Source organism: Mustela lutreola, chromosome 1 (assembly GCF_030435805.1).
Source record: "Mustela lutreola isolate mMusLut2 chromosome 1, mMusLut2.pri, whole genome shotgun sequence".
NCBI lineage: Eukaryota > Metazoa > Chordata > Mammalia > Carnivora > Mustelidae > Mustela > Mustela lutreola.
Genome location: NC_081290.1, coordinates 83,302,586 through 83,329,866, shown reverse-complemented (window position 1 = coordinate 83,329,866; position 27,281 = coordinate 83,302,586). Strand labels below are relative to the sequence as shown.

The window sequence follows — 27,281 nt, the reverse complement described above, 5'->3', positions numbered from 1 at the left end:
GGACCAGGAATGACTCAGAGGTACTTCACAAAGGCACAGGGACTTGGCAGCACCTCCCTGTCTAGTTTACTTCCTCACAGGTTCTTACACATGCTTAGGCTAAAGTCAGTCTCATCTGTGTGAAGCTCCTAACCGTAGAGTGAAGGGTGGTACCGCCCATTATTAAATAACATTACTGTCAGCGGCTCACACGAACACACAACCCCCAAACATGTTCAAAACACATGTCTAGGGGCGCCTGTGTGGCTCAGTCAGTTAAGCATCTGCCTTGGGCTCAGATCGTGATCCCAGAGTTCTGGGATGGGTGCCCATTTCCCCCCCCTTGCCAATAGGGCATCCTGCTCAGCGGGGAGCCTGTTTCTCCCTCTCCTTCTGCTGCTCCCCTTGCTTGTGCCTTGTACTCTGTGTGTGTGTGTGTGTGTGTGCATATCAAATAAATAAACAAAATCTTTTTAAAAAAACATTTATTTAAAAAAAAAAACCCACATGTCTATAACCTAGGACAGTTGCATCTTCCAACTCAAGAAGTTAGGGGTGTCGCTAGCAGTTTTTATACTACTCAGTTGATCCCCAGCTCCTGAAGAGGAAGGTAGGTACCAGGGGACATCTCAAGGAGAAGAGCAGGGGAAAGAAGGAGCACTTCCCACTTATGCTGTTCTAAGGATTTGCATGCTGAAAGGATTTGGATCCAGGCAAATAAAACTTGATCCTCCTGCTTATCATTCTATCTATCTATCTGCACACATTTATTAAATGTTTAGGATAAAAAAGACTAAATGTGGTTTCAGTGCTCTGGGGAATGGCAAATGGGTATCAATGGCATATCATATAACAGAGGTATGGATGCTTCTACTATGTTCCAGTAGGAGAGCGGTGGGAAGAGCCTAAGACAGGGCACAGCACAGCTGGTCAGAGTTGAAAGCCTATTCCTGAAAAAGTGGCTGGGATCCCTAGCCCTCTGGGAGTCTGAGCATCGAACAAGATGCCCTCACTACTTAGGAAGATGAAAGAGGAACTGAGTGATAAATCATTTTTAAATGATTTATCATTTAAATGATTTAAATCATTTTAAATGACAACATAGTATTATTTATTTATTGTTAAATAAATAAGGAAAAGTCAGAAATGCCAAATTGTTATAACTTTGCCATTCTGTCCCTTCAAAGTCTGGAAGAGCATACAAACAAGTATAGATCATTAGGGAGAGAACATAATCTTATAAGTCAATCATAGACAGACACAGAGTCCAAAGGGTACAAAAGCTCTTTTCTTGCTGTCTATAGCACATAGGCTGGTGGGTACCCAGAAGCCCTATTTCTCTTCCTTATTCCTACCAAGCTTCCTCCTCACCTCTCACTTGTTCCATCCTTTCCTTGCCAAGGGACCCATCCTTTTGTTGTATTTTGTGGACAAGGTCTTCTGAAGTCTACTTTTTGTTCCATTTTCGAGTGAAATAGTAGATTCTCAAGTTTTTCATAAAGGAGCACCTACTCAACAGATAAAACTGTCCCAATAACTAAAAATAATTTCAATCAATCTTGAGACCAAAAGACCCCTCCTAAATGATGAAGTGTAAATGGAAATAGAGAAGGCTGTTCTGCCAAATGTAAAATCTGAAGAAAGCTAATCTCCCCAGGTGAAGATCAAGATATTTCTATAATTTAAAAAATCTAGACATCCTATGTATATATTATGTTGGGAGGCAGAAGTAAGACTCCACTTCATTCTTTCACCCATATATGTCTTTTTCCTAAGTCAGAGAGTACACAAATGATTACCATCTAAAAGCTGCAAGAGTGAAGCAGTGCTGACATGGACAACAGAAGTAACTAGAAATACTAGAAAAGAAAAAGGGGTCCAGAAACTCTCTAAGCACTCACACTCCTCTTCATTTTTCTAGGGTTCTGCAACTTCTGTTAATCAACTCTTCCAGTGACAGAGAGCCTGTCACCCTTATGAGGTTAGATATTGTATTAGATGCCATGATGTATCACCACAGTCCTCTCTCCACATCCTCCCCGCCTGTGAGTCATTCATTCCCCATGCTGCTAGGTATGTTGACAGATGTGGCTCTCAGCTGAGTCTCTCTCCAGAAACTGCTCTGAGCCACGGCACCTGGGTGGCTCAGTCAGTAGCACCCTACTCTTAATTCCAGCTCAGGTCATGACCTTAAGCTGGTGAGATTAAGCTCTGCGCTGGGTTACGTGTTGGTCATGGAGCCTACTTAAGATTCTCTCCCCCCCCCCCACCTCCGGAAAAAGAAAAAAAAAAGAAGAAAAAGAAAGCGCACTCAGCTGAAGAGAGTCACTTTGTCAAACATCATAGCTCTTTTCTGTAATGGTAAGAAAATACAAAAACCTGTTCCTCTTACCTAAACTCAGGACAACCCTGCAGAATCATCCCATAGCAAGCCCATGTGATTGGCTGTGACCTGGAGACTACACTGCATTTCAGTGTCTCACTATGCCCAGTCTTGCTCCCTTCATTCTCCCCAGTTGTTGATCCCAACAGTACTTCCTAGTAACCCTCCTATATGGAAATCTCCATCTCAGAGTAAGCTTCTCAAGGATTCCAACTTGCAGTTTATATTAAGTATAAATCTGCCTTCATATTTAAAAAAAAAGGAGTCTTCTTGTTCTAATTCTAACTTCAGAAGCTGTACTGGACAAAACAATCTGTTCCACATGATGGCCTTTCAGATATTCGAAGATAGTTATTATGTGTCTTGAGGGGAGCACCCAATCTTGGGAGTTTGTGAGAAGGCAGAGGAACCAGCTGATGCAATGAGACTAAAGCCAGGAAAGTGTAGTGTCTTGGAAACCATGCCTGCATCAGAGCTGCCAAGCACTGCAAGAAGTATTTCCACTCACAAGACCCACTGGTTCCATAGACAAGTTCTCATAATCAACCTTGAAAATGCACTGCCTTAGTTTTCTATGATGCAAACATAGAAATTAAAAAATGACACAAATTTAGTATCCTTAAACAACACACATTTATTAGGCCACCATGTTATAGGTCAGAAGTCCAGGTGGACTCAAGTAGGTTCTCCGCCTATGGTCTCACAAAGGCAAAACTGGGGTTTTATCTTGGTTAAGACCTTATCTGAAGGGTCTGGGAATAATCTCTGTTCCAAATTCATTCAGAGATTAGTTCTCTGTAGTTGTAAGACCTAGGCCTCCATTTCCTTGCTGGCAGTCAGCCAGGGCCACTTTCTGCTTCTAGAGCACCCCCCTCCACTTTCCTTCTCAAATCGTCCCCTCCATCTCTAAACCAGCCATGTCTTATACAGTTATTTTCATATGGAAGAATTCTAACTCTCTAGCTTCCTCTTCTGCCATCAGTCAGAGAAAGCTCTTTGCTTTTAAGGACAAACAAGTAGCTATAGATACATCTCACTTTAAGATAGTATGACATTCATAAACTCAGATTTATTATGCAAACATAACTGAATAGTGATCTATAACACCACAGACTTCTCAAAATTTGATTCAAAATTCTCAAAATTTGAAGCCAAAAGGAAAAGTTATCTAATAGTTACAAACAAAATGTAAATTACTAAAAACTTAAGATAACTTGGTAATTATCCAAAATAGTTACACAATAACTACTCCCTATATAAAAATATTTTGTAACAGGCCTTTTTAAAAAGTAGGGTATCCATGTATCCTTATATTGCACAATGTTTTGCAAAACCACTTATATATATCTGAGAATGGAAATCTAAAATAGATAATTGGAACTTTTCACCTATAGAATTCAGTTGCCAACTTTTCTTCAAATCATTCTTTCTACATATTTATATGTGAATGCATCCTAATTCTAAAAATAATATGTATTTATTAAAATTTTGAAAAATACAGAAAAGCATAAAGGAAAAAATAAAAATCCCACCTCACTTCCAGATACAATCATTTTTAAGATTTGGTGACTATCCACCCAATCGATTCCCTAATATTTACATAGTTAACAAAGTCTGAATGTACAGTTTTATCTCCTGAATATTTGCTAAAGTTTAAATCATAAATATTTTATCATGCTATTAAGGATTGTATTTAAATTTCATTTTAGTAAATACATATCAGTTCATAGTATGAATGGACTTTAACCTATACAAGTATTACACTAATTTTAAAGATTTTTATTTATTTATTTGACAGAGAGAAAGAGATCATAAATAGGCAGAGCAGCACGCCGGGGTGCGGGGGGAGACAGGCTCCCCGCTGAGCAGAGAGCCCGATGCGGGCTCTATCCCAGGACCCTTAGCTGAAAGCAGAGGTTTAACCCACTGAGCCACCCAGGCACCCAAGTATTACACTAATTTTAGATATTTACACCTTTTATATATTTGTTATGATGGCATACTATAATGAACATCATGATCTTCATCTTTTATTATTTCTTTGATATTAATTTCTGAATCAAAGGATGTGAACATTTTCAGATGAGGCAGAGCATAGAGCAGAGGTGAAGCAAAACAGAAAGATTAAGTGAAAGTCTATTAAAAGATGAGTTCCCCATTATTCATCCTCTTTACCTCCTTGGTTCCCAGAACACTGGCAGCCAGGATTCAAGAAACTAACCCAAGAGAAAAGTTCAACAATGGCATTTTGAAATCCTACAATGAATAGTGAAGTCCTAGCTAGTAACCATACATCTAAAAATTAATCTATCACTACTTATAATTAATCTACAAGCTATAATCAGTAGTACCTTATAACTAAAACAACATTCTCCAGTCTCTTCTCCATTTATCCTCCATTAAAGTATCAGACAGAATAGTTTCACTACCCTAAAACTCCTCTTTGCTCTGCCTATTCATTTCTCCCCAAGCCCCCTGGGAAATCACTGATTCTCAGTTTTTACAATTATAAAGCTGATACAAACATCACTTATCTTTTTCCTTTCTTCATAGCTTTGCCTTTTCTAGGATGTCAAACAGCTGGAATAATACAGTGCGTTGCCTTTTCAACTTGGCTTTTTTCACATAGTAATATGTATTTAAGATTCCTCCATGTCTTTTCATGACTTCTTGATGGCTCATTTTTTTTTTTTTTAGCAATGAATAATATCCTATTGTCTAGACAAACCACAGTTTATCCATTCATCTACTGAAGGATATTTTGGTTACTTTCCAGCTTTGGCAATTAAAGCTGCTATAAGCACCCACCTGCAGGTTTTTCTGTGAATATAAGTTTTCAGTTCATTTGGGTAAATGCTGAAGAGTGGGATTGCTGGATTATATGGTAAAAAAATATTTTTTGTTTCGTAAGAAACTTCCAAATTGTCTTCCAAAGTGGCTGTAACATATTGTATTCCCACCATCAATGAAGGAGTGCTCCTTTTGCTACACATCCTCACCCGTATGGCATTGGCTGGGTTTGGCATTTTAGCCATTCTAATAGGTATGTGGCGGTATCTCATTACTTTGCTAATTTGCAGTTTTCTAATGACATATGATGTGGAGTATCTTTTCATATACTTTGTGCCTCTCTGCATATCTTCTTTGGGGAGGTGTATATTAGGTTTTTTGTCATTTTTTAAATCAAGTTGTTCCTTTTCTTATTGTTCTATTTTAAGAGTTTCTTGTGTATTCTGGATTACAGTTCTGTTTCTGAAAGGTCTTTAGCAAATATTTCCTCTCAGTTCATGGTTTGTCTTCTCATTATCTTGACAGCATCTTTCACAGTTTTTAATCTTAACGAAGTCCAATTTATCAGTTTTTTTTTTCATGGCTCCGGCTTTTGATGCTGCATTTAAAAATCACCATACCCAAGATCATCTAGATTTTTCTTTTATGTTCTCTTCTAGGGTGAAGTGTATTTTTAAACTACATAGATCCCAAAAGAGAATATGGAGTCCACATGAGACTGGTCAGCCACCACATTTTATTCATTCTTTTATCTTTGAAGACTAGAACTCAGCCTGGCATATCACAGGTAATCAATATATGTTTGCCAAGATTGATGAATGTATGTGGCTTCTTTAGGCAGAATTTAAATTCCACCAAGAACTGAAACCTAGCTCGCCTCTCTTTCCTACTCACTTTCCCATCCTTCCTGGGGCAGCCAGGGCCCAAAGAGCCTCCTCATTGCCTCCTCCACTCCTCCCTTGTTCACGGTCCTCCAAGCTGCAGGTGGTAGCTTTCTTTGCTGGGGGCGGTGCCTGGACACCGGTGTCCCTTGCCCGGGACAGCCTTACTGTCCAGGAAGGGAGAGTGAGGAGCACTAGGCGGCGAAAGAGCGCAGCCTGGGACAGCCCGGCCGGAGGCACTGGCCAGCTCACCGCGCGTGCAAGGGACCTCGAAGCGTGTTGGGACAAGGAGGGGTGGGATAACGTGGAAGAGGGGTACTGTGGGTTTGGCCAGCCCCGGCGGAGGCGGCGGCCAACAGAGCACCCACCTGCCCAGTGGTCTCCCACGCCCGGGTGGTTGTGCCGCCCGCCTCGGGGCTCCCAGATCCGCGCGGGTTAGCAAGCGGGCGAAGGACAAGGACAGCCGTCGCTGCACACCGCTACCCTTCAGTCAGGTTTTTGAGGGTCCAAAGCTGACAGCCTTTTCTTTCAGCTCCGAGTTCCCCAGCTGCGGCCCCATCAGTGCCCGAGGCAGGCGGCGCTGCGAGTGCAGCGGCACAGCCCTCGGCGCCCCCTCCGCCTTCCGCCTGTGAATCCATTGTACGCTTTTGCAGCGAGTCTCAAGTGGGCATGTTTCAGGTGGGCAGGTCCAGTGTCCCCAAACCTGCCCCCCGGAACCTGGAGGACCTGGACTCTGTGCAGCGCGTCCTCTTACACAGGTCAGTGCTGGGCCGGGGGCCCCGGGAAAGACCGCCCTCAGCTCCCGGGGCTTACGGCGAGGGGAGGGGCGACTTTCCTGGGCGGGGGGGGGTCCTGCGTGAACAGTCTTACTTGGGGTTCTCCTGCGTGTGGTGCTCGCTGCGGCAGGGCGTTGGGACCTGCACCCCACCCTTTCCAGAACTGGATGCTCCCGACCCACTTAGTCTAGCCGCTGGGACTCTGGTCCCGCGCGGGACCGGGGTATCCACCCACCTCCAGAAAACACCGCTTTCTAAAGAAGTTAAACAGAATTAAGCAAAACTGTTCTTTAAACACCTCTAGACTTTCTCCAGGAAAAAAATAGCTAAAAGTGTTGTTTGGATTTCGGTTGTAATTGGAGTTAGAATGACCACTTTTTAACAAATCTAAATTCTAAAACACGCGCGCTCGCGCGCGCACACACACACATACACCCCAAACGCACGCGCGCGTGTCTGCACAGATAACTACACAAAAGAAATTTAAGAGTTCCTCTGAGAAGGTTGGGAACACCAACTTTCCGTAAACTGCTAATGATGAATTTACTGTTTGTACCTTCGTCCAACCTTATACTTTATGCAAATAGACCAACGAATATTAAATTCCATGGTAACTATGATGAGTTTATAGAAAATAAAGAAATAAGAATCCACATGGATAGCAGATTTTCTTTCCATTTTAAGGTTAAGAGAGGATGGATGAAATGTCAGGCAGTTAATGCTGCTTTAGGTCTAGGAAAGCCTGGCCTTCTTAAGACATAATATGGGAAAAACTTAGAAATATATCGAAAGTATCTCTTGAATACATTTGTGGTGAGAAAAAGTGGCCCTTAGTAAATATCTGTGTGTGTGTGGGGGGGGCTTATTAGTGTTCTCTCATCTGTAGACGGTTCAAGTGACCCTTTTAAGTCTTTGTATAAAACCATATGAGCTATAGAAACCCTGTTCTGTTGGAAGTGTGAGTAAAATAAAAAGACATTGTGCAAGGAAGAAAGTGGGTCTCTTCGATTTAAAAGCTGTCTTCTGAAACCTGCAATTTTCCACAGTTGGTTTCCTTTCGCCCTCCCCCCAAGAGAGCCCCTGCCATATACAATAAAATATTGTCAAACAAGTAGCTAATGGGGGGGGGGGGATTCTAACTTCCCAAAGACAAATCCCCCTGCATGATAAAATTTCAGTCCAGAAATAATCCCCCAAAACATTAACTAAAAACCCATTCACAGCATGATGTGATGAAGTAGGGAGAGGTTTTAAGCTTAAGACCCTGCTACAACAGAATTTCATATTTTAAATGTCAGGTGCCAGAAAATTTCCAAACTAATTAACACTGCAGGGTTTCAGATCCAAAGCACAAATATGTCTGAATGACCCAGGGCAAAAGAGTATGTTTAAACTATAGTCATCAAGACTGAAGTGATTATTTCGGAAGTAAGTAGGGGAGTATTTCTGGAATAAACTTGCTCAGTATATGAAAAACTACTCTATCTGAATTACAAATAACTGTTCCCACATGCTATAAGAACCAATGGAATCTGAAACTATAAATGTATTTGTCAGTATTATAGCTAACAGGGCTTTGTTTTTAACACTATATGAAAGTCGTTTTGCTTTGGCAATGTATCATTTTTTCAGTGATTATTTATTATTAAATGTTTTCAAACATACTTATTAAAAAATGAGACATGTATAGAGGTTTCTCTTTCTAATGAAGCTATATTTTCACACATGTTCCTATTTCATCAAATGTCTTTTAAAAAAAAGATTTTATTTATTTATTGAGAGAGAGAGCATAAGTTGGGGAAGAGGGTGGGCAGAGGGAGAGGGAGAAACAAGGAGCATGGAGCCCCATGTGGGCCTTGGTCTTGGTTGGGACCCTGAGATCATGACCTGAGCTGAAGTCAGACACTTAACAAGCTGAGCCACCCAGGTGCCCTGAACAAACATCTTTTACTTGCATTTATAAATTTAGATATAATGTAATAGAAATTAGAGAAATCAGATAACTTTTAGACCATGTTCATCTACTCACTATAATTCTCATTGACTAGTCCAGAACATGTCCTATTTTTTAATATCAGTTTTATAAAATTTTTATGTTTTTCCTTTAAAACATCGCTTGTCAGTTATCCACAACATTTTGGCAATTGCATTAAAGAGACCGATAGTCTTGAGCCATAGACAATTTACAGAGAAGAGAAAATAGCAAACTATTGTATCTTTACATCTGATTTTAAAGGGTAAGTCTTCTGAGTGTTTTTTTAAATTACTTGTGTATTTTCTGCTGTGAATATGGTTTTCAAAACTGTAAAGCATTAAATTACCGAGCTTTTGAAAAAGATACTTCAGCCAAACCAAAATTGAAGCAAAGTTGCAAACTTTTCTCTGCATGAGGTGTTAGCTACAAAATATAGTTAAGACTAAAATAACAGTAGCTGGGGCAAAAAAGCTGTCTGGCTTTTTGATTAGAAGTTACATGTAGGTTGTCAGAGTCAGGGAAAACTTCAGTATTATTTCTCAGTTACTTTACGTAAGTAAATTAACTCATATTTGTGTCATCTTGATTATAAAAAGTATCCAAATAATTATGTTTGGGCTCATTAATATTTTGCAAAGACAAAATAAAATATGTGCACAAGGCTATTGCAGGTTTAATCATTCCTTTTGAGTCCTATTTCTGTTGCATAGTTGTTGTGTGACTTGCAAGATTTTTAACATCTATTTTCCTGTTATTTCTGTAATATAAAGGGATAATACCCATCTCACAGGGTCTTGGTATGAATTTCAGTTATGCAACAGCTCTGTAAAACTAGGTTCTGTCAAATATGAAGGATGATATTAACAACTGTCCTAAAAATTTAAAGCAAAACACACACCTATAGCTATTCCTAAATATTCAGAAAATTCAGCTAAGTGACTTTTGCCCAAACCCTAACAGCTAATATATGGGGCTGGTCCAGGCCAGAGTGGTAGTATGTTCTGACATCTCGGCCAGCAAAGAAAATGAGCTAGAGTTATGCCTCTGGAAATGTTTGATGACCTAAATTTCATGCTTTTGCCCACAGCAAAAAAATGCATATTTAAAATACCTCAAATATTCAGAAGTCTCAGGGGGTAAAGGTGTACCACATTAGATAACATTCCTGATGAATAAAATATACTTTAAACTCAAAAAGTAAAAACTAAAAAAAAAAAATAAACAATTTTTAAATATAGCATATAGCACGCACTCATCTGTTTCTTTAGGTGTAGGGCTTTAGATTCCAAGGGTTATCTCATTTGGTTCTTAGCGACCCAGTACAGCAAGCAGGGATTATTATTACTGTCTTCAGATGATGAAACTTTGTCCACATTCACTTGGTTATTAGTGCCAGAATCAGAACGATATGTGGCTTCTCTGACTGGAGAATGCGTGGCACTTAAGAATGAGCATTTTCACAGTCTTATCAAATTACTGTAGGGTTCGACAATGCAGTAATTTTCTTTTCTTTTGTTAGGTGCTTTTGAGGGCACTTGGCATTTCACTTATAAGCTTTTTTTTTTAGTTCTTGTGTATTCTTTTTGTTTCCTACTTTCCTCTTCATTGGCAAACAATTTCTGCAGCTATTGTATTCCTGTTTTAAGGAGGCCTCCCTTCCTTCTGGTTGGCAGCTACTGATATACAGCAGCTGAATTTTTTTTTATAATCTGTAAATGAAAATTTTTTTATGATCTGTAAATCAAATATAAAGTGAGGATAAGTAGGAGTAAATCAAGGGTTTTGGGCTTGAGCTTGGTGCCGTCTGTTTCAGTTACTTTTATGTTTACCTCTGTATTCTTACCTGTGTTTAATTATTACTGAAACAGAGAATGTATGATCTATCTCTTTGGAATAAGTTCCATACATTTTTACAGGTAATTCAATTTTTATATTGAAAATTAGAATTTTAGATAATACAATGCTATAAACATAGGATTGCTAAAGCATTATTCTTATATCCCAAATTTTAAAAATCTCACATTGCAAAGCCTCAGTTTTTAAAATGTTATTTTGCTGGTCTAACAAGTTATTTGTTCATGATATTTAAAATGTTGGGGGTTGTATTGTATTACTATATACTCATGAATTATTTCATTGTTCACAATTAAGGTGGCATTAATTAGTTTCTAACAATGTCAAGTTCCATGCACTTTTCCTTGCAGTTTAAATTTTTTTAATGGACATGACCTCATGTGGCCCTGTTTTCACTTACTTCTCATTGCTAGCTTCTATTACTACTAAACGGAGAGCTCTTGAACCTGCTAAAGACACTAAATTTTTAATTATGTTCTTATCTGGTGTATTTTATGTCAGAATTGTATTGTATGCCTAATTGAGATGGCAATCTATGAAAAATAAGGACATTATGTCATATATATTAAACTGAACATATTTAGTCCTCAGAAGACTGCTGGCCATCTGTGTAGTGGAAAATAGAAATTGAGAATATACCTCAGTCTCTTTTAAGTCTTCCTGAAATTGCTAATTATAAAACAGTCAGTATTTTTTAAAAGGCCCTGAAAATAGCCTGTTATTCTTTTCTGTTCTTCATCCCCTCTAGTATACCTAAGATAGTTAGATATTGATTTATTTAGTACAAATATGATATATAAAATTGAAATCTGATTAGTTAATATCACCCTGAAATTTTAAATAAGAATATAAAATGATTGTTATTATTTCTAATTTTGTGAAAGATAAGCAAAGTGGCAAAATTTTGGGTGGGGCAGATTTTGTCTATTAAACTAACATATGGAAATAGACAAGCCAAGGAAATTAACATAATTCACAGACGTGATTATTGTGAAGAACATTTCTTAAAAGATGCTTTTATGTGGCACTTCCTGCTCCTGTCCAACTCTGTGTAAGATGAAAGATCAAAAAACAGTAACGAAAACTCAGTCATATCTTCCAGGAATTTGTCATTTGATGGCAAAGATAGACACATTCCTAAATAATTTAGATACACCCAGACTGATACTTATTATAACAGAACTTTATTGGATAGATTATGAGGGGAAGGTGGAAAGAGGGATTGTCACTGAGGTACGAAAAGAGTGCAGGAAGCTTCTTGAAAAGGGTACTATTAGAATTGGGTCTTGAAGTAAAATGTGGTATTTTAGATAAGTAGCATTCCTCGATGAAAGAATCACATGAGTAAATGATTTATAAAATAGCTTGTTTTATTGACATTTTATGTGCTAGGTATTGTACCTGCATTAACTTGTTGGACTCCAAACAGTCCTGTGATGTATGTACCAATATCTGAATTCATAGATAAAGAAATGCAGCTTGGAGAGGTTAATTTGCTCAAGATTATAAGATGGTAGTTCTGGAGCCAGGAGAGGTCTGTCTGCCAGGCTCAAATTCAGGAGGTGGGAGTGGGTTCTAGTCTACTGGGGAAATGGTCACTGGGCCTGCAGGTATGAAGCTTTAGAACTGCACAGAGGCTTAGGGCAGTGTTTTCCAAGTTTACCTTAACCTAGGGATCACTGAGGGGCAGGGGCATGTTTTAAAACAGTATTTCCTGGCTAACTTCCCTGGAGATTCTGATCCTGTTGAAGTGGGGCAGGCCTTAAAATCTCTGTTTAACAAGAACCCCTGGGGATCTTTTGATCTGACAAGTTGGGCACATTTGATTAACTTGATTAATGCAGGAAATAAGGCATCTAATTCCTAATTGGTGCTCAATTGTTTGTAGAATTGGAATTTTTTTTTTTTGTTGTAGTTAAGAGACGACACAGTTTGGACTTTATTCTCTAATGGAGTGGCATTGAAGGTTTATGAGCAGGGTATGAAATTATTAAATGTTTATAGAGAAAAAAGTATTCTTTTTAAAATTTTTCTTTAATGCAATTTAGTTAACACATAGTGTATTGTTAGTTTCAGAGGCAGAATTCAGTGATTCAACAGTTTCATAGAACACCCAGTACTCATGACATCAAGTGCCCTCCTCAAGCCCCATCAGCCAATTACCCCATCTCTCCACCCACCTCCCCTCCAGCAGCCTTCAGTTTGTTTCCAAGAGTTAAGAGTCTCTTATGGTTTACCTCCCTCTCTATTTTTCTCTTATTTTATCTTTCCTTCCCTTCCCTTGTGTTCATCTGTTTCTTAATTTCCAGTGTTATTTATATGAAGAAAATGTGTTTGTTTTGTTAAAATTTTTAAAATGTACTTTTCTTTTTTACTTCCAATAAGATGCTTCTAAAATAAGAAAAGTGTAACTTATTAAAGAGGTGCCTAAAGCATTTTTTTAAAGATTTTATTTATTTATTTGACAGAGAGAGATCACATGCAGGCAGAGAGGCAGGCAGAGAGAGAGGAAGGGAAGCAGGCCCCCTGCTGAGCAGAGAGCCCCATGCGGGACTTGATCCCAGGACCCCGAGATCATGACCCAAGCCGAAGGCAGTGGCTTAACCCACTGAGCCACCCAGGCACCCTGCTAAAGCATTTTTTTAAAGTTTATTTACTTAAGTAATCTCTACACCTAATGTGGGGTTTGAACCAGAACTGAGATCAAAAGTTACATGCTCTTCCAACTGAGCCAGCCAGGCATCCCAAACATTTTTTATTTTGGAATGAAATCTTAAGTAATTTTTAACATTTGAGATTGTGGTGAGAATAATATGTATGTGTTGACCAACATAGCTCTTATAGTGGTTCCAGCTTTTTTCTCATAATGTTTCTCTGATTTTATTTATTTATTTTTTTAAAGATTTTATTTATTTATTTGACAGACAGAGATCACAAGTAGGCAGAGAGGCAGGCAGAGAGAGAGAGAGAGAGGAAGGGAAGCAGACTCCCTGCTGAGCAGAGAGCCCTATGCAGGGCTTGATCCCAGTACCCTGAGACCATGACCGGAGTCAAAAACAGAGGCTTAACCCACTGAGCCACCCAGGCGCCCCTGTTTCTCTGATTTTAAAAGTAATACATTTTTTTGGACCTCATTGCTGATGGAAATACTTGTTTCCCTTCCTTCCTGGATCCTATCTCTTCAAACTTCTAATACCATTACATCCTTCATCATTTTCAGCCAGCAAGGTTGCCTTCTACTTATCTGAGAATATAAACACCATCACGTAAAGGATATTTCAGCTCCCTGACTAACCCTGACAAGTCAGCATCCATACCTGCACCCTCCTTAAGGAACCAGTTTGTGTATATGTGTGTGTGTGTGTGTGTGTGTGTGTGTGTGTGTGTGTGTGTATTCCACCCCTGCTCCTTACTGATGCAGGAGTCGATCCCAGGATCCTGGGATCATGACCTGAGTTGAAGGTAGCTGCTTAAACAACTGAGCTACCCAGGAGTCCCTAGGAACCAGTTTTAAGGAAGACATGTCAGCAAGGTCATATCCCTCCATCTGTACCTCAGATGCCATTTTCTCCTGCTACCTCAAGAACCTCCTCTGTCCCATTATCCCTTTATGAACTGGTCCCCTGTTTCCCAATCTGAGTGATGTAGAGACCTCTTTTGAGGAAAAACTGTTGTGGATTTCCAGGAATGACCTAAACTTTTTTAAAATTATAATTTTAAATAAATAAGTATAAGCTCTGTGCTCTATAGCTCTTACAAAGATAAAAAGTTCTATAAATTAATTCAAAGCAAACTGTAAAACAATATTCAATAGCTGGTATACAACTCTGAAAAAACGCATTTAGAAATCATACAACAGGGGCTCCTGGGTGGCTCAGAGGGTTAAGCTTCTGCCTTTGGCTCTGGTCATGATCTCAGGGTCCTGGGATGGAGCCCTGCATAGAGCTCTCTGCTCGGCGGGGAGCCTGCTTCCCTCTCTCTCTCTGCCTGCTGCTCTGCCTACTTGTGATCTCTCTCTGTGCCAAATAAATAAATAAAATCTTAAAAAAAAAAGAAATTATACAACAAAAAAACTTTTAGGATATTGAAATGTACATAGTTTAATGTAACAAATGAAACTAAACCGCATCTTGAAAGTTTAAATACTTTTAGCCTGCTACTGCTTAGGTTCTTTTCTGTTCTTTTCCTTTTTAAGAGTTTATTTATTTATTCAAGAGAGGGAGCAAGAGTGAAGGGGGAGGGTCAGAGGGAGAGAGAGAAGCAGGCTCCTCGCTGAGCAGGAAGCCTGACTGGGGGCTGGATCCGAGGACCCAGGGATTATGACCTGAGCCAAAGGCAGAGATTTAGCAGACTGATCCAACCACTGGCCCCCACCACTCAGTTTTTTTTTTAATTCTCCATGCATATAACCACTTTGTGCCATGGGAAGCACTCATTTCCCACTACTCTTTTCTTTTTGGATTGTAACACTCCATAATAACAGAAGTTTAGACTTCCTCTGTGGCCCTCCACACCCCAGTCTATCTTCCCTTGGGTATTCCTTGGAACTCTGCATTTATCATGATACTTACCACTGTGTATTATAAATTGCCTATTTGTCTTTCAGTATCTACCATCTATCTGTCCATGTAGTTTAACTTGAATCTCGAGCACCCATCCATTGAGATCATGAAATATTTTATCCTTTTTTTACTTGCTATTGTAAGAGTGGGTTAGCATAAGAACGGCCATCCTGAAAGCCGGGAAGCCATTTTACTGAGCATCCCTAACCGGCCAACCACTGCGTAGGTGACTTGAGATAAGAGAAACTAGCTAAAACCTAAAACACAACTTAATCATATACCACCAGGGCGCCACAGGGACCAGATGTTAATAAAAAACAAATAGTTAACTTGCAGAGATCACAATCCTGCAAGACAGGAGTCTCCCTTGGTTTACGAATGTCCTAGTGATTTACAACAAAGAAGCTGTCTTCTCAAGAGCCCAATTTCCAGGGACAAATGGTTCAGTTCCTTGAGGCCTGATGTCGCCCTCCCCACCATAAAACTGAAGGAGGCTGAGGTGGAGGGAAATGTAAATAAAGTTAAATTTCTTCTAAACCTAAATCTCACTTAACCGCCAGGGTGACACCGGGGTGGCAAAAAGTTAAACAAAGTTAAAACTCTCAAAGTGGGGCGCAAGATATGTATGAAATAGCCTTGAAAATGCTATATAAACCCCTGGCTGTGAGTGCTCTGGGTCCTTGTTGAAACCCGCTGCATGGGGCAGATACTTGGACCCCAGCTAGCTGGAAATAAACCTCCCTGTGTGACTTGCATTATCAAGAGTGTTCTCTGTCTAATTGAAGGGTGGTCGATTCCGTACCCTAACACTATAACATGACTATTTCCCCATGCATTACTCCTTGAAAACGTTTACTATTCTCAAATTCATATTCCATACATATTATTTAGTTTTCGCCTGCTGTTGAACACTTAGATTGCTTTCAACTTTACACTTCCACAAATTTTATAAATTTTTTGCATCCTTTATTTTCTTAGAATAGATCTGCAATAGTTGAATTACTGAGTCCTGAGGGGGAAATATAATCTAGTAGTTAATGACTTAGGTTCAATTTTTGTTTGACTTTGTTGCCTTCTAGCCAGTTGACGATTAAGATGAATAACCCAAGCTTCAGTTTCTTTAGTATAAGATATTTACTTCATAATAATACTTAGCATAGTAGACGAATAGAACAAGTAATTTGAGAATATTACTGATTCTCAATAAATGCTATTATTTTGTACTTAGAGAAAATACTTGGAGGTATTCGTAAATTACCGATAAAATTTATCAATTTACACTTCCAACTCAGTGATGAGAAGAAATTGTAAGTTTGCGTTACAGAATGAACATGCAGTTGATTTCACAACACTGCCACCCATTTGAAGCACTCCATGGCATCTGCCGGGAAAACTATAAATACGTTTGCAATTGGGAAACAAAATGAAAACGGAGGAGACAATGGAGCGTATTTACATTAGCACCTCTTTGAGGGCGTTGTTTAAAAGCTTTCCTTCCTAGTCCAGGAGGCAGAGGCCCTGAGGAAGGGTAAAGAGGAGTTTCCTTCACCTCAAGGAAACCCCAGGCTATGTGCCTCTAAGGCTTTGGGCAGCCGTTCCGCGTAGAAACACAGGGCAAAGTGCAAACTGGAAGAAAAGGGAAAGACAGTGGGTCTTCTCTGTTAACAAATTCTGCGGCTCCAAAAGAGTGCATTTAGGAGAGTCTAAGCGGTGAAATTTTTACTACTTAATTCCTCCAACTGAGACGCCCTCCTGGACATTTCACCTCATTGGCTTCTTTCAGTAGTTCTCGCGCTCTCGGGTAAAGCTTCCTCGTCTCCCTGGCAACCCAAACCGCCACCAATTGCAGCCAAGCGTTGGCGGTCACGTGGCGTCTCCTCTTTCCCAGTGGAGACAACATGGCGGATACAGCGAGCTGTACTTTCGACATTTGAATTACGCGACTTGCCGCTATTGCATTCCTGATTATGGCGTTTCCGGTTTCGTGTGGCTCGCCTCATAGCCCCGATGAGCTCCCTGGAGACCCGTCTTCACAAGAAGATGAGGATTGCGATTATGAAGATCGGGTCAGCTACTCGGGTTCATACTCCTCAGAGAGTAGCGATTATGAGTAAGAGTCTTGAAGAGGGGCAGTTAAATCCATCCGTTCAATCCAGAGAGTGTACACGTGGGCTGGGGGGACTGCCAGAATGTTGGCGTGGTTGGGATTGAGGAGAGTTCTATAATCAGTGGGATTTACTTGAGCCACGTTCCACTTCTGCGGTATTGTGAGCCGCAATGACGTGCCATTCTTCGCTCGTGTGGGCTTTTTATGATGGTCAGGTGAGGAGGTTTTCCTCTTTGTGGCGGGTTCTGTAGTATGTAAGGGTATACCTGTGAGGATGTTCCCAACATTCTTTGAGCTTGTCGCCGTGCCTTCTCTGCTGTTACGGTCTTTGTGATTTTAGTGGAAGGATACCCTACACGTTTTTTCTTGTTTTAAAAATGGGTAGGTATAGAAAAAAAATTCACCCTTCCTCTTCACCTTCAAGAACAACTTCTCAGCATTTGGGGGGTATTTCTGCTCTATTTCCCTATACATTTTCACGGTTTTCTTGTTTTCTACTTAGTATGATACGTAATTTAAAAAAAAAAAAAAGATTGTTATTTATCTATTTGTCAGAGAGAGCACAAGCAGGGGGAGCGGTAGACAGAGGAGGCAGAGGGAGAAGCAGACTTCCCTTGAGGAAGGAGCCTGATGTGGGACTGGATTCCAGGACCACTGGGTTCATGACCAAGAGTTGAGGGCAGATGCTTAACCTGCTGAGCCACCCAGGCATCCCAATAATGTGATTTTTAAAATATAGAATATCTAAGTGTTATTTTCCACTTTTTAATCCATAATAATATCGAAAAGGTTATTTTGATCCATAGGACCCAATGCTATTTCAATTTTGCAGGAATCTATTTCTTACTACTATGAATTAAGACCTTTTTTGAAAAGTAAATTAGTCCTAGTTTGAAAGCTATGGATAACAGTGAGAAGGTGTAGGTGCCAAACCCTGGACCAATCCCATAACAGACTCCCATGCATAGTCAGTTTTAGGATGATATTTTAAGTGTATTATTTAGGAATAATGATTGCAAGTATTTAATGTGTATTTAGGAGTAAAAATTACTTGGCAATTATTTCCACCTTTGGGTATGTAAAAAGGATTTACCATTATCTTTTTTAAAGATAAGGGTAAGGGAAAACTAATGACTGCTTAATATACTCTAGAGGCTCAATAAAGACAGATTACATTCTTGAGGAGACTGTCAAGTATTTTGTGTAATCTTCTGTGGTCATTTAAAAAGTAGTTAAAAAATGATGGTTATCAAGTGAGGCACTGGATGAAGGATGGGTTACAGGAAACCTGATTTGGTCTTGCTGTGGAAGTCATGGATCTTGTGAGACTAGAGCTCCTGGTTTCTCTGCATCTTAGAAACACACTTTTAGCTTAGAGAGAATCTGTAATTCATCCATAGTCACACAACTGAGTGTTTCAGCATAGAAATTTAGGAGGCCTGATTGCAAATGGAACGAAGGCAAATGAACTAGCCCTGTTTCCTAGGAAATGAGCAATCTGATGACCCTGTGTTAGGAAAACTTGTTAACTCAAAACATTCTGTGATTCAAAATACATGTAAATATGGATTTTATATATAAATACATAAACATTTGTATATATATATTGTGTGTATATATATATGTATATATTTTTTAAAGGGCATTAAGTTTTCCTCATTAGTTATTCACTCGTTACTCCAGATGTTCCAGTGTCTTTATCCTCCTAATAATAAAAGTACAGTAGATCAGGGCGCCCGAGTGGCTCAGTAGTTTAAAGCCTCTGCCTTCGGCTCAGGTCATGATTCCAGGGTCTTGGGATCGAGCCCCACATCAGGCTCTCTGCTCAGCAGGGAGCCTGCTTCCCCTTCTCTCTCTCTCTCTTCCTACCTCTCTGCCTACTCGTGATCTCTGTCAAAAAAAACAACAACAACAAAAAAAAAACTTTAAAAAGTACAGTAAACCTCTGTTGCAAAATGTTCAGGTGATCTATATTTTCAAGTCCTGTCAAGATTCAGATTTAATGTTTATCGCTTCTTCATGTGTAGGACATGAGAATTGATTTGCTGATCTGACCAGGTAGGTTTCTGGTCTGTTCTTACTTACTTCTCTAACCTGCAGAGTCACCACTGTAGAAGTAGTCTTCCCAGTTTGGACATTACTTTTTTTTTTTTTAAAGATTTTATTTATTTATTTAAAGGGGGCATGTGAATGGGGTTAGGGAGGGGCAGAGGGAGAGGGAAAATTTCAAGCACACTCTGCCCTCCGAGTGAAACTTGACATGGAATCTCACGACCCTGAGATCATGACCTGAGTCAAAACCAGCCGTGGGACACTTAACCAGCTGAGCCACCCAGGCAGGCACCTCTGAACCAGATCACTTCTTCTTTTTTTTTTTTTTTTTAAAGATTTTATTTATTTATTAATAAATGAGAGAGAGAGAGAGCGATCACAAATAGGCAGAGGGAGAGGGGGAAGCAGGCTCCCTGCCGAGCAGAGAGCCCAACTCAGGGCCGATCCCAGGACCTGGGACCATGACCCCAGCCAAAGGCAGAGGCTTAACCCACTGAGCCACCCAGGTGCCCCAGACCAGATCACTTCTTAATCAAATACACAGGGACATGTGAACATGTGAACATAATTTTTCTCATCAAAGCTAAGAGATAGGCATTGTCCATGTTGTTGCCCATATGTAGTTCATTCTTTTTTAACTTCTGAATAGGATTCCACTATATGACAATACCACAGGTTATTCTTTTCTTGGGTTTTAACATAAGGATGTTTTACTTGAAGAATCAAAATATTTTGAAGTCGTGATGCCATATACCGTATTAACATCCCATTTAGGATAATTCCCTTTTTCTTCTGCTCTGATCCTTGACTTCTTTTTCCTTTTAATTTAATTTCTCTTTTATCAAATTACATATATTAGAAATTCAAACAGTGTATGTCTAAGTTTTTTATGAGAATGGCAATTCTTTGCTACCCTTTCTGCTTCCAACTCAGGATGTTTGAAGATAATTCATTATCTTCCCTGTTTCTCCCCTGGTGTTGCCCATCTTACCTACTGATATCACTCTCTCCTTGCTCATGTCTTCAGATCTAGTAAGTCTGCAGTCTTGTTGACTTCCTTTTTTGATATCCACCCATCCTCCCCCCACCCCACCCCAGAGGCACTGCCTGACTTAAAGCGCTGGCCTCTCCCAGGTAAGAGTGGAGTAGCCTTCTAACTGATCTGGATGCCTCTTCTTTCATCTCCAGCCTTTTTTCTATACAGCTGCCAGAATTTGCTTTCTAGAACACAGTTCTGAATCATTTTTCTCTTAGAGAACTGACTACAAAAAATATATTGTGGCAGTTTGGATCAAAAATAGAATTAGGGGCACCTGGGTGGCTCAGTGGGTTAAGCTGCTGCCTTCGGCTCAGGTCATGATCTCAGGGTCCTGGGATCGAGTCCCGCATCGGGCTCTCTGCTCAGCAGGGAGCCTGCTTCCCTCTCTCTCTCTCTCTCTCTCTCTGCCTGCCTCTCTGTCTACTGTGATCTCTCTCTGTCAAATAAATAAATAAAATCTTTAAAAAAAAAAATAGAATTAAACACATACTTGAAGCTAAATAAAATGAAGCAAATATGCATATGCTTAACTAGGTCATCCCCGTGATCCTGAAGAGAAGGCTGAGATTTAAGGAACAGCTAATATGTCAGGCTTGGTCACTGATGGTTGTATTGCAAAGAATTTAGCCACTTCAATTACAGTGGAATTTCTTGTTGCCTGAATGTAGTCATCCTGTGCAAGGTAATGAATATTCGATTAAGGGTAAGGGTCAGAAAACCTGTGTTCTCTGCCACTAACCATATGGCCTTACATGGGTCACATGACTTCTATAAGGATCAGTTTTCACGTGTTAAAATGGGAATGAGACTATTTACTTAACTTTGAATTTTGTTGACTGTGAGAAGGTTTGTTAAATCCTAGGAAAGGGAAGTTTGTGAACTGTTGATGGTAAGGAATTGACAAGAGGCAAAGAGGAGTTGATGGTAGAGGTGACATTTTTGATTTGAAAGAAGGTTAATCCAAGCTGAGTTTTATTTCCTCATATTTCCCCCAGCTTTATGGAGTATAATTGTCAACTAAAAATTGTATGTATTTAGGGACGTCTGGGTGGCTCAGTTGGTTAAGCAGCTGCCTTCGGCTCAGGTCATGATCCCAGCGTCCTGGGATCGAGTCCCACATCAGGCTCCTTGCTTGGCAGGGAGCCTGCTTCTCCCTCTGCCTCTGCCTGCCATTCTGTCTGCCTGTGCTCGCTCGCTCTCCCTCTCTCTCTCTGATAAATAAATAAAATCTTAAAAAAAAATTGTATGTATTTAAGGTGTACAATGTAGTGATTTGATAGGATTCTATCAAATAGAGAATTCTCTAAGAGGAATGCGGATGCCCTTTACAAGTGTATTTTGCTTGCCTAAAAGTGTTAACATTTTAATTTCTTCAAATTTTCCCTGGTCTTGAGGGGTTCAGAATCAGAAGAATTCTTGGTTATAAATTATCATTTTATGAGATGACTCTTATAACAAGTTTTCTCATCTTTGTCAGAGGTTTCACAACTTCTTCCATATATTCAGGAGGGAGAACACTTCATATTTTAAGGGGCAGAGTGGTTAAAGAGAAAACTGTAGGCTGAAGGTGCAAGCATTTCTATGAAATCTTTGTTAGATGGCCAAATAAAGACACGCTTTTCTTTTTTCTTAATTCAAAATTATTTTCTCCGAAAAATTTGAAATATGCACAAAAGAAGAAAGAAAGCCCTTATATACTTCTCACCAAAGATGTGGTTTTCTTTACATGAAAACTATCTTCCTGGTATTGAATGAGAAGCTTTACGGGCCTTCATTTATTCTGACTTTTATTTTAAAATTTGAAGTAATAAGATAATTGTGTTAGGGCAGTGAAACTACTCTGTGTAATACTATAATGGTGGATGATGCATGTCATTATGCATTTACCTAAGCCTATAAAATGTACACCACCAAGAGTGAACTGTAATGTAAACTATGGATTTGGGGTGGTTATAATATATGACTATAGGTTTGTCCATTGTAACAAATGTATCATTCAGGTGGGAGATATAGATAATGGAAGAGGTTATGCATGTGAGAGGAAGGAGTATGTTGGAAATCTCTGTACCTTCAGCTCAACTTTTCTTTGAACCTAAAATTGTTCCAAAAAAAGAAAAAAAGGTAGTAAATAATTTTTCTATAGTACTCAAAAGCTCAGTGGCCGCCAAAATAAATTCCAGATTATTAGGGGTTTCAGATCTGTCCTTAGCCTCTCTGATCTCATCTTTGATGATCTTCCTTCTTTAAAGCCTTTTTTGTTCTCACTTGTCTTACCTCGGACTGTTATTTAAAAAATAATATAGGGTGCCTGGGTGGCTAAGTCAATTAAGCATCTGACACTTGATTTCTGCTCAGGTCATGATCTCAGGGTCATAGGATCAAGCCCCACATCAGGCTTTGCACTAGGCAAGGAGCATGGTTAAGATTCTCTCTCTCGGGGCACCTGGGTGGCTCAGTGGGTTAAAGCCTCTGCCTTTGGCTCAGGTCATGGTCCCAGAGTCCTGGGATCAAGCCCCGCATTGGGCTCTCTGCTTGGCAAGGAGCCTGCTTCCCTCTCTCTTTGCCTGCCTCTCTACCTACATGTGATCTTTGTCTGTCAAATAAATAAAATCTTAAGAAAAAAAAAAGAAAAAAAAGATTCTCTCTCTCCCTCTCCACCTCCACCCCTGATCCCGCTCACATACACACACTCTCTCTCTCAAAAAAATAAATTAAATTAAATTTAAGAAAATAGCATAGACTGAGTAGCTTATAAACAACAGAGATTTTTTTCTCACAATTCTGAAGGCTGGTTGTTCAAGATCACTGTACCAGCATGGTCAGGTTCTGTTGACACCCTTCCCCCAAGTTATGGATTGCTGACTTCTCTTTGTATCCTCACATGGCAGAAAGCAGAGAGAACAAGCAAGCTTTTTCATGACCCTTATGAGGATGCTAATCCCATTCACCAGGGCTCCATCCTCATGGCCTCATCTAATCCTAATTGCTTCCCAAAGGTCCCACCTCCTAATAGCATCACATTGAGTGATAGGGTTTCAACATATGCATTTTGGGGAGACACATTCAGTTCTTAACATTACTACTTGGAAATATACACTCATGCTCATACCTCTTGTGTACTTTCACACCTACACTTGTATGTCCTTTGTTCTCTCTGAAACATCCTTTCTTGCTATCTTATCAAAATCATTCAATGTCCCACTTATGTGCTACCTTCTCCTATAGACTTTTTTGATACTTCTTACACTTAATTTCCCTAAACTTGGCTCTCCTGTAGCAGTTTTGGTTCTTCACTTTCGGGCCTTGCATTTTAGCTAGGTGATGAACCCTCTGTCCATCTTACATCTTTAAAAGCACAAAAATGCCCTATCACAAAATGTTTTGCTGGTCTGTGATTTCAGTTTTTCCAGGGTCAGATCTTACGCTCAACTCAGTGATTTGTAAGCATGCTCCATTTAACTGAAGGGTGTGGATGTAGGGAATGTGGTCCTGGGAATGGGGTCATTATTAGCTTAGTTCCAATGGAGATGTGTTCCTGATGTAAAAATTTATTTCATGCTGAGAGTACACAGTAGTTTACTGGCTGATCCGTTCCTTTTCTCTAACATGCTTCACATTTGTTCCAGTGGTAACTCTGGCTGGGCTAGAAAGACCACCAGCCCATCCCAGGTTCCCCACCCCTCAAGCTGCCATAACATCTAGCACAGATTTTAACTATTAAAACTATGGCTTTCTTCTAGAAAACAATCGAAAGACTTCAAGGATAAAAATTAGATATTGCTGGTAGAGCACAGAAAAACGTTAGATCAGCGCTGAACAAACATCAGATAGACTCGATATTTAGTTGTTATGTTTTTATTGTGTGTGGGTTTTCTCTGTCCCTAGAATTGTCCTGCTGTACATATTAGGACCATGTAACTATGTGTTTTGGCCACTTTGGTACTTTTGCCCACTAACAAGGAAAACAAAGTATACTGTAACAGGTTTGGAGTAGTAGCAAAAGCCTGTTTTCCTTAAGGAAATGAACCAGTAGCTCTGGCTATTCATAACTTTTCTTGTGGTAGCCAAGAAAATCCTAATACCATTTCAGTTGATAAAAAATGTTGACAATGTAAATAATGACCTAAGGGATTCAATAGTTTAGAAGAAAAAAAATAGTATCAGTGTAGAATTCTTTTTTTTTTAAGATTTTATTAGGGGCTCCTGGGTGGCTCAGTCATTAAGGATCCTGGGATCAAGCCCTGCATCAGGCTCCCTGCTCAGCGGGAAGCCTGCTTCTCCCTCTCCCCCTGCTTCTATTCCCTCTCTTGTGGTGTTTCTGTCAAATAAATAAATACAAATCTTTTAAAAGATTTATTCATTTATTTATTAGAGAGAGAGAGCGCTCACAAGCAGGGGAGTGGGAGAGGGAGAAGCAGGCTCCCCACTGAGCACGGGTTCCCATACAGGTCAATCCCAGGACCCTGGATCATGACCTGAGCCTAAGCAGATGTTTAACTGACTGAACCACCCAGGTACCCTTCAACATAGGATTCTTGAATATGAATTGAGAAATTTATTAGCATTATCTGAAGTTCATTTTCTTTAATATAGTTATATTACCCTATATGTAAGTGAACTTGGTTATTTGTAAATTAGCAAATCTTTCTTTTGGGAAGAAGGACTCTGCTCATGTTTACTACATCAGAGCCTTGAAAACCACTTAAAGTGTCCTCAAACTTTGCAAGCAGACAATGAATATACAATTATTTCTGTTCAGAGAAAGTGGAATAAGCAAAATAATCTCATTGCAAGACATTTACACAATGACAAGTTTGCAATTTGTACCATAGGATCTCAGAAAAGAGATTAAAGAACACTTATAAAAATGTGAATTAAATCTGCTTGAGTTGATTTCCTTTTTAAAAACAAACATTTTCTTGTGGAATAAGTTTAGATCTTACAGAGGAATTGCAAACATAGTACAGAATGTTCCTGTATGTCCTTCACCCAATTTCCCCTGATGTTAACATCTTACACAACTACGATATGTTTGCCAGAACTAAAAAATTAGTACATTAGTACATTAGTACAGTACTTTTAAATAACTCTACACTTTATTTGAATTTTACCATTATCTACTTATGTCCTTTTTCTTTTCTAGGATCTAATCCAGGGTATCATAATGCATTTAGTCATTAAGTCTCCCTAGTTTCCTGTGGTCTGTGACAGTTTTTTAGTTGTTTCTTGTTTTTCATAACCTGGATCACTTGGTTAAGGTAAAGTCTGCAAGGTTTCTTCACTGTGAAGTTACTATTTATCACTTTCCATATTCTGTTGTTTGGGAGCACATCACTGAGTCCAGTTCACATTAAAGGGGAGGAAGGGTTAAGCTCCATCTCTTGGAGTAGGACGTATCAACATACAATATTTATTTAATTTTGTTATTAATAATAGTTGCACTGAAAGGTTGTTTTTTTCCTAATTGTTGTCTTTAATACACCCTCTTCTAGTAGAACTAGTTTGAGAATACAGTCTTTACAACTTTCTCAAACTTTCTAACATTAATCAGTTATGCTCTTATTGCTTATCTAAACAGGAATTAATCATCTGGAGTAGGAGTTAGGAATCTTCCAGGAATAATGAACTATGGGAGCAATACAGGCTGCATCTGCTTCACTTCTTTTGCCAGTAGTACTTAGCCTGGAACCTAGCAAATAGAGGTCATTAAAGACATCTTCATTTATTGCCAGGAGTTGGAAGAATACAGAAGTATGAGTGCTATATCCAATAAAGTTAGAAGTTACTCTACATTTTTAACTCTTTTGGGCAAGAGGAAAGGAACTGACATTTGACACTTATACCATGTCTAGCAGATTTTTTAATTTACTATTGATAACAGCCATGTGAAGTAGCTATAACCTATTTTCTAGAAGAGAAAAACTAAAGCTTAGAAAAGTAAAAATGTCAATAGAACAGAATTTGAACCCAAGTCTTTGTGACTTCTCAGTTCCTTTTTTTTAACTATATATGTTTCCTTCTTTCATGAGTCTTATACATTCATTTCTCTGTCTTTATTCCTGTTCCTCTTACCTCCCTTTTAATTTCTTCTTCCTCTTAAAGTGAAGCATCTTTTAAATTTAGAGGTGATGAAAATGGATCTTATTCATTGCTAGTGGAAATGTGAATTGGTGTAGCCTTTGGGTAAAAATGTATATGTACGAGGCACCTGGGTGGCTCAGTGGGTTAAGCCTCTGCCTTGGGCTCAGGTCATTGGGTTCTCTGCTCAGCAGGGAGCCTGCTTCCCCACCCCCCACCGCCTGCTTGTGATCTCTCTGTCAAATAAAAAAATATATATATGTACATACATACATATAAGGATGGTTACTGTATCATTGTCCATAAGGGTAAAACAATATGGAACACAAAGATAGATTTTTAAGGAGGCGAATGACCAAATGTGCTACATCCTTGATAGGAACCATTAATGCAGCCATTGGGATTTCTAAATTGTGATAAATGACAAAGGTTTGTGTATATATACATATGTAGGTACACTTTTGAAAGATGATTCCACATTATATATAATAGAATATGTAATAGTTCTAGTTTTTCAAAAACAATGACAGCATAATCCTATATATGATTTTAGGATTTTAAGAACATGAATATTTAACATTTATGTCAGTGAAAAGTAGGAGGGGAAGACAACATGTATTATAGTTCTGTTTCCATTTATATAAAATGAGCCTGTGCATGTGTTTGCATAAAAGGATGCGTGAAGGGCGCCTTGGTGGCTCAGTGGGTTAAGCCGCTGCCTTCGGCTCAGGTCATGTTCTCAGGGTCCTGGGATCGAGGCCCGCGTCGGGCTCTCTGCTCAGCGGGGAGCCTGCTTCCTCCTCTC

The 27,281-nt window shown here is 39.4% G+C and overlaps 1 protein-coding gene across 4 annotated transcripts in view; it reads left to right on the top strand.

Moving 5' to 3' along the window:
• The first annotated feature begins 17,070 nt into the window (after window positions 1-17,070).
• INTU (inturned planar cell polarity protein) overlaps window positions 17,071-27,281 on the top strand; it is an 88,893-nt gene continuing 78,682 nt past the window's right edge. For 2 of the 4 annotated variants that reach the window (XM_059168903.1, XM_059168901.1), the window contains exon 1: window positions 17,071-17,310. In XM_059168903.1, coding sequence (XP_059024886.1) covers window positions 17,168-17,310 — 143 coding nt within the window. In that variant the 5' untranslated portion in view covers window positions 17,071-17,167. Of the gene's footprint in view, window positions 17,523-27,281 lie in introns of all 4 variants that reach the window. The other 2 variants (XM_059168902.1, XM_059168906.1) reach the window with 2 other exon arrangements.